Consider the following 8445-nt stretch of genomic DNA (forward strand, 5'->3'; position numbering starts at 1 on the left):
GAGGCTATGTGGTCATCCAACTCGATTGTGCCATTGTTAGGCCTCATGCTGGGAATGGTGAACTTGTGTGGCATCTCGGTTAGAGCAATTGCATCCACAAAGGGTGAATTGGCATAGTTGTGAGGTCGACCCTTTTTGGTTGGGATTGGCACTCTAGGTATACGCCTCATCATTGCCTCTATGTCGGTCAATCTTTTGGCCAATATTTGCTCCATAGGCAAGGCGGAGGCCACCAGGTCGGCTTGGTTGGTTTGGTTTGTCATATGACTCGCATTCAGCATGTTTCGTTGGGTCAAGTCATGTGGGGTAGTTAGGTGAATCGTTTCATTGTGTGCCGCTTAGTAATTTGGATCTCCATTCATTCCCTCTGATTGGATGGTTTCCACTATGACTGATCGGGTGTTTCGGCTTGTATGGATGGTCAAAAGGGTTATTTGGGTGTCACTCGGTCTGTGGGGATAGACGGACTCGAGTGGGGTGGACTGAAGGTGAGGGAGTCCACTCGACCCGCGAGTGTGAGTCCAGCCGAGTGGGTTTTGGGTAGCAGTGATTAGTTGGAGGTGAGGCGAGATGGTGAGAGTGGGTGGTTCTTGTTGTAGTAGGCTTTATGCTACTTGGATGCCTTAATCTTATGCCTGTAATGGGTTGGCTGAGTGCGGCCCTGTTTGTTGTCCTAACTCAATTGGACTCTAGGTTGGGCCACCCGTTAGCATTGAATGGAGTTGACGTGACTGAGTATTCGGAATGGCCAATCTGTTATCCGGAGTCTGGAGAGGTTGCATGGATGGAATCAATGCGAGGAAACGATTGGGTTGTACCTGACAAGGCTGAAGCTCAAGGTCATAAATTTGACTCACATTTTCTTTCAAGGGCTAGTTTTCGACCCAAATAGAGGCGTTTTCGACCCAAATAGAGGCGTTTTCGGTTCGGATGGCAGCGTTCTCAGCTTCCAATGTTGCCACCTTGTCTGAGTGCTGTTGCATAAGGGCAGTCAGAGCTTCGAGTCTGACCTCAAGACCAGGATTGGTGTTATCTGAATTTTCAACCATAGGGAGTTTCCTTGCGAAGCAGGGTTTGAAAGATGAATGATTGCCAGAGACCCCATGATGGGCGCCAAATTGTAGATGCAAAAAATCTACCGTTACAGAAATAAGGTCTGATCCTGTGAGGTTGAGGCCACTAGCAATCTATTGCACCTGCGTACAAAAGAAAACAAGTGTGAAACTTACGGAAAGCATCGAGGTGGTATTTGCCGTAGGCACTCCGACGCTCAAGTCAGCAAGGCTAGGTGAGGCTAATTTAGAAATGGTTAGGGAAAGAGAAGGTTACTAGAAATTTAGTCGGAGACAAAGGCTATGACAGCGAAGTGAATCTCTCGAGAGTGAGAAGTACGAGGTAAGAAAGTGTAATGTTCCGTGCCTGTGAGAGAACTGGCCTCTTGCTTAAATAGCAGTTAAAAACTTGTTGTGTCGTTTGCAACAACTACTAGCAAGTGCACTAGTCTGAAGTAATATAGTATAACAAAATACAGGTTATCGTACACAAGGGATTGTGTAAACAAGTACTGAGATATTAATTAGTCTTAACTTTATCTAGATAATCAAAACTTAGAATGGTGATCTTTAAAATTGAGAATATTAAAATCTGAAAAATTAGAAACGAATTGTAGTAAAACTAAAATTAAGAATTCAGTGAGAGAAAACGGCTAAGACTTCAAGCTCATCTATAACTTCTCTGCACCCCTCAATTTACTATGGTCAATGAATTTATTTAATTAATGTGACAACAGGATTTCCTAGGTTAACCAATATTCTTTCTCAAGCAATATTAATTCTACTTCTATTTCACAACCTAGATATCTCTATATAGATTTAATGAAATAGATGAGCATTAAGCTTTGTGAAATCATCTAGCTTTCAGCACAAGTTAATACTGCCTATGACTATTGCATGTATTAATTCATATATCTCTATATCCAATTAATCCATGACCTATATTACTAAAGCACTCATGTGATATCTCCTCTCGGTCTCAATCACACAAAACAATTCTATCAGAAATTGATCAAGTTCCTAATAGCATTAAGCACATAATATAAACTCATCATTAGAAAAATAATTCACTGACCAAAGAGTAAAAGATTGATCATAGATCCATAAATAGACTAACCCTAGTCTTAGCCTGAGAAAATTAGTTCATAATAAAAGAAATAAGAGTAGAATCCAAGAAATAAATCATATTGAAAAAGTAAAAACAAACTCTTTGATGAATTTTGTTTTTGATTGTCCTTTCTCTTTTGTTACACAATAATCTCTCTCCAAGAATGGGTAAAATTCGGCCTCCCTAAGGAGTAATCTTAATAACCCTTAAATACCCAAAAGAGTCCTAAATGAAAAAGGAAAGAAAAATTAATAAAAACCCTAAAAGTGTCCGACATGGCCCTGGCCGTGTCCAAATGTACGTCACCACAGCCTAGGCCATGGTGTTTTCTGTCCTCGTTATTTTATTTTCATTCAACCACCACGGCCGTGGTGAACCACCAAGGCAAGGCCATGGCATTCAAACTTGTCAGCTAATCTCAATTGCTTCAAGCTTTGAGTTCCAATTTCATTCCAATGCTCCAATCTACTCAATTAACGCCTGAAAATTACGAAATTCTTCAAATCAATAGCTAACCATTCATATTTCAAACTTAACAAAAACTAACATAAAAACACAGAAAACAAATGAAAAATTAACTAGAAGGCTATAAAAACAAACCTAAAAACACTAAATTTATGCAACTTATCAGCAGTTGTAGGATCTTCGAGTCCTAGTAGGACTGTGAGTCCTTGGGAGTTGAGGTTTAGTAAAAAATAAGAGCCTTTGACTCCCTTACTTAGTGGGAAAGGGAGTCTCAACGGGTCTAAGATACGGATCTTCGACGAATTAAGATAGTAATGGATCTCTTAGATAGAGTTCGGATAGTGTCGTAGTAAGTAGGCAACCCTGGGCTCCAAGTAGACCCTAAGTCCATATGTGGTCTAGGATCAAAGGGCTTGGGCCTAGACAAGTTGATGATGAGGCCTAAACAAATCAGGACCTTTGCTGATTGGGCCCAAGCAGTGAGCAATAGGGTAGGTGTACTAAGCGGAGCTAATATGCAAACTCTGTTGCGAGCCTAATCGGAATTGGGCCATGGCTCCGAGCTTTGTTGAAGGTGTCTTCGCCTTTGGGCCTATTGGGGCTTAGGACATTTTTTGGCCTTAACACTATCATAATATTTAATTATTGATTACATTTGGAAAACTATGAAGCTATTATGTTATTAGATTTGCTATATTATATATCGTTTGATTATACAATCTATTATGTTATTAAATTTGTCATGTTATATATCATAATAATTTATTATTTGTCATTCGAATGGACGGATCATTCGAACGAAGTTATGTTCGCAAACATAATCGAACGAACACCCATTGTTCGAACTCGAATCGAACACCTTATCGAACGAACTCGAACCTGAACCGTTTGTTATCGCGTCAAATCAAGCTGTTATCGAACGAACATCAAACTATTTGCGAACAGATTGGTTCGTTTGCAGCCCTAATTCTAGGTACCTAAGAATTGAAACAAACCAGTTTTGGTTCCGGTTCCAGTTCTAAATCCTAGGAACCGATCGGTTCCGATTTCGATTCTAGTTCCATGGGATTGAATTGGGTACCCAGACCCGCCCAGCCCTGGTTGTAAGCTATTACCTATACCTTGTTGTATTTATTTATAGCGTTTAATGTATTTTTTTCCTCTAAGGTTTTTCCAAATAATAATTTTCCCTCAACTATGATAAATAATAATTTAACCCTTGTCATCGATATTCTGTTAGTGTTTTAGTATTCAATTTAACAAATTAAGTATAAAATATATTATTCAATTAACAAATCTTGATGAAACAATGACAAAAGGGATAAATCGATATTTTTTATATCCAAAAGGGATAAGGGGGAAAATTAATGGATAAAAACCTTAGGGTAAATAAATTCTTATTTACGTTAAGGAAACTTTGGGATTACAAGCTAATATCTCTAATTATAAAAATGAGAAAAGAAAATTCATAAGTAACATAAATAAATTGTCTTATCGTTATCTTTGTGCCTTTACGTTATTCTATATTTTTTATTTAGGTATATTATCAGTTACCTCTCCCGAGGTTTAACAAAAATCAATTGACCACCAACTGTTAGAGATATCTTTCCCACTTACCCTGAGGTTTTTCAATTTATCAACATCCTCCCTTACAAACAGTTACCTAACGCCAAGACTTTAACATGAATGGGCAAATCCGTCTTTCAACAACTAAAAGTTTTTAAAAGCAAAAATTTAATACAATAAATATAATTAAAATAAAAAATCAAGATAAAATTTCTTAGATTTTGAAACACTGTCAAGATATAATCAGTGTGTTTGTTGGATTGTGAATGAATAATGAAACAAATTTTAGTTTTAATTTAATAATGCGTTGTAAATGTTTAGATTCTCAAATGGGTGTAAAACAATAGGACCCCAAACTGCTGTAAAACACCAAATTGGTGTAAAGCAATTTGGTGTGGCAATGGGTCAAATTTTACTCCAACCAAACACCAAAAGCCATACCGAGCGTAACACTATTCATTCCCATCAAAACATCTTTTATTTTTTTTTTAATTTATATAATTTGTATTTATGTTAATTTAATTATTATTTATATTAATATATATAACAATTATACAATTAAAAAAATGATGAAAAATTAAAAACAAAACTTCGTTACAATACAAATATTGAACTCCAATAGCTCAAAATAATTTAACACTAATTTAAAAAATTTAAATTAAAAGAAAATATAATATAAACTATAGTAAAAAATTGAGTATTCTGGTACATTAAATTACTATCAATATATAATTTCACTTTTGTATTGTTTTTTTTTTTTTTTTGGTATTTTATATTAAATGTAATGTTTACTTGATTAAATAAAAGCTTAATTTTATTAAATTAGTATAATTTTCAAAGTTATTATTAGTCGTTAATTAATAAAATATAAAATATATTATTCATAATATTTAATTAATATATACAAAAATAATTAGTAAAATAAATTAATTGTTGAGAATTAATAGAAATAAAATATTCTAAGAAATAATCTTTTTGGTGTAATGAGTTAGAGATAAAATAGTAAAATTGTGTGAGAGTTACACCAATTTAGGTCTAGATGAGTTTCAATTTCTGTGAATACCTTTTGAATGTATGCGGAGTGGAGATGAGCTATAAGTTATTGAGAAAAGTTGGTTGAATTTCTATGGAGATGAGATATAATTTACAGAGATAGAGTTGCTTGAATTTCGGTAGAGATGAGAAAGAATATATTTGCCAGTTTTGAAAAAGCTAAACAACATAAACCTACCCAAAGTTTGCTGTGAACAAATTGGTACCCAAAAGGTTTGGAAATGACAAATAGCTACTTTCTGTCATATTCTGTTACGATTCCGTCTGCTAAAGGGCAATATAATACTTTCATCTACACCCAAAAAAATTTTTAATCTTAAATCTCTTTCTCCTTATTTCCGTTCTCTTCTCTTCTCTCTCTCTTTTCTTTTTTTTTTTTTTTTTTTTTTTTTTTGTTGTGGGGGGGGGGGGGGGGGGGGGGGTGTTCACTTCCCGCCCTCTTTTTCGTCTGTCACTTCCCGCCCTCTTTTTCGTCTGTCTTTTCTTCTATCCCTTTGTTTCCCTCTTTCTTCTTCTCTCTTAAGATTAAACCCAAAAAAGAAAAATTCAGCGGGTCAAAGTCATAAAAAAGATATCACAGCCACCGGAAACAAATTCGGCGGCTGCGATCTTTGCTTTGGAACAGAAAGAAGCTACCACGCTCTAGATCCGCAGCGACTTAGGGTGACTGCCTAGATCGTGGCGGATCGGGTGAGATCACAAATTAATCGCATTCTTCCGCCACAATGTGGCCGATTCCGGCAGCCACTTAATTTTTTTCTTCACTTCCTGAGCACATGGCGGCTAACCAGTAGCTGGGTTTTTTTTTTTTTTTGGTGGGTCTGGAGATAAAAAAAAGAAAAAAAGAGAACCCATTGTTGGGTTTGAGAGAGACGGAAGGGAAAGAAGGGTTGGAATTGCTTTACTGTGAGAATAGAATGACCTTTAAAGTAACTCCCATCTCGAGCTTCTACCAAGAGCCTCCTCCTCCTAGAGTGGAGTTAAAGAAGGTAAGTTTGTACTTTCATCAAAGATGTAACCAAATGAAAACTAATTTTCTTCTCTGAATTTTAGTATCATGGCACTCGTATGGAGAATGCTTTACGAACTATGTAACTTATAACAATGCATTGCTTCAAGTTGGGATATCATTAAGTGTGAATCTAATGTCGTTGTCATTTTCCCCTGCGTGGATTGATTAAATTTTATTAATAACATTAACAAAAAGGATGCTTGTAGTTTGAGTATGATCATTATTTGATAATTTTGTGCTTATACCAATTTGGTTAATCTGCTCCTAACGTTGATAGTTGTTCAAACAAGATCTGAATCATATAAATGCATCTTAATTGAAAGAGTGTGTTTTTTGCTTATTGGTAAAAGTTATGCCAGAATTGATGTTGAAAATTTATTCGCTGCATAAAAGTGTTTTATGGTGGTTGTAGGTTCGAGTGGCACAGACATGCTTTTTAGTCTGGTGGTAGTTAGTTTGCATTTTGCTATGTTGTAGCTTTTGAAGTTATATCTGATGATCCCAGCTCATTAGTGTGCAGCTGAGCACATTTATTTCTCTTCGTTGGGTTAGGAAATCTAATTTCTATTTCTTGAACTAAGCAAATAATATGAGTTGGGGACGAAATTGAAGTAGTGTTTAGTTTATTAAAAGTCCTGGAATTTTTCATTTATTTTATTAAGCATTGGCCAAAGATTTAGCGTAGAATATCAGATAATGGATGAAAGATGTGCATTTATATATAGAAACCAGAGAAACATGGACTAAGGAGTTGGGTGGTTACTTTGGGGGCTAAGTTTCACTGGTTGTATTTACATTTCACTATTGGGTTATGTTTATTTTGATTGGGATTTAAGAAGAAGCACCCCCCTCTCACTCTTGATGAGAAATACTTGATCATTTAATCCTTTATTTTTCTTTGCCTGTGCTTTGCACTTCACCCATCTCAAATTATTCTTTTTCCTGATAAATGAATTTACTTTTAGGTTGTTGAATGCAGCCCAACCTTCATCTCTAAATTATTTTGCTTCAGTTTTCGTATATATATTCGGGAAATATATCTTGATTACATGTTTGGTTCCCTAACATAATATTGTCGCAGTTGATGCTCAATTCATTCTTGATGTGATGATTTGAGTTCAGTACAATTGATTTTTTTTTTTTATTTCCAATCACCCTCTTTGACCATTCCAGTTGTGTAGCAGAATTGATTTGCCAGTTTACTGGTTATGGGTAGCCGGAGAGATATTAAGACAATTGTAATTGCTTTTTCCTTAACCTTAATATAATTTGATGTAGATATACCAACAACAAGAGCCAAATCTCCCAAACTTTGTAGAAAGAAGACCTTGACTTCCGTGGAACCAGATGGAAATGGTAACCCCAGCACTCGACCAGGCCAACTAAGTCTGGATGAGAAAGCATCTCAGAGCAACTCTGCCAAAGGAATTTCTCCTGTACAATCGAAGAAGCCACAACAGAAGTCCCTTCCTAAATTGCCTTCTAAAAGGATCAATTTAAACAATTCCAGCAAGGAAGAAAAGATGATATCACCAAAAGCAACAAATGAGGAAAATACCACTTCATTGACTGCAACAAAGGAAGCTGATTCTCTCATCCAGGAGTCAGCTCCTGCAACTGGTTCAGAAGAAACTCAGCTCAGTGTAGAGGAGGAACCAGCAGTTGGGGAGCAAGATGAACCCACCTTTGTACAAGAACCCATGGCATTGGAGGGTCAAGTTCATTAGCGGTTGGAATTGGATGCTTATACAAAGTCGTTGACTTGATATTGCGTAAATAAGAAAGGTTTTAGACTCCAACTATTTGATGATAAAAGAGTGAAGGATTCTGCATTTGGGTTGTGATGACATATTGTCCATAGTTACCAGCATTGGTTGTTTGTGTGCTTGCTTAGAAGCTTGCTGGTCTTGTCACTAGGATTCTGCATTCCTAATTGGAGCAGTGTGTGTTATAATTTGCCAAGTTGCTATGCTAATTGATGTTGTTTAGTTGCCGGCTTTTTTAGATTTTTTTGAAAATTTTGGGTAAGTCTGTCATCGATTAGTGCATTATCATAGGTGTTGTTTGTTTAAAGGGGTTGCTCTTGAACAATTGGAATTGTCAGTTAAGGCTGATTTTGTGTTGTGGAAAATTTTTTTCCCCTTTCTGTGAACTGCTTCTTTATGTTCATCTTTCTATTTCTGTTGTAA

At 36.1% G+C, this 8445-nt stretch overlaps 1 protein-coding gene across 1 annotated transcript; it reads left to right on the top strand.

Moving 5' to 3' along the window:
• Positions 1-640: 640 nt before the first annotated feature.
• LOC116105617 (protein WVD2-like 6) lies at positions 641-8445 on the top strand. The gene is made up of 2 exons (XM_031392027.1): positions 641-839; positions 7535-8445. Exons 1-2 carry the CDS (start codon positions 641-643, stop codon positions 7981-7983), a joined length of 648 nt encoding a protein of 215 aa, XP_031247887.1. The 3' UTR covers positions 7984-8445.

Source organism: Pistacia vera, unplaced genomic scaffold (assembly GCF_008641045.1).
Source record: "Pistacia vera cultivar Batoury unplaced genomic scaffold, PisVer_v2 Contig501, whole genome shotgun sequence".
Lineage (NCBI taxonomy): Eukaryota > Viridiplantae > Streptophyta > Magnoliopsida > Sapindales > Anacardiaceae > Pistacia > Pistacia vera.

Bases quoted from the DNA above. Each gene is read 5' to 3' on its own strand.
- LOC116105617 (XM_031392027.1), top strand. From the start codon at position 641: ATGGGTTGGCTGAGTGCGGCCCTGTTTGTTGTCCTAACTCAATTGGAC. The intron at 840-7,534 runs GTCATAAATTTG...AATTTGATGTAG, and splicing joins TGACAAGGCTGAAGCTCAAG to ATATACCAACAACAAGAGCC.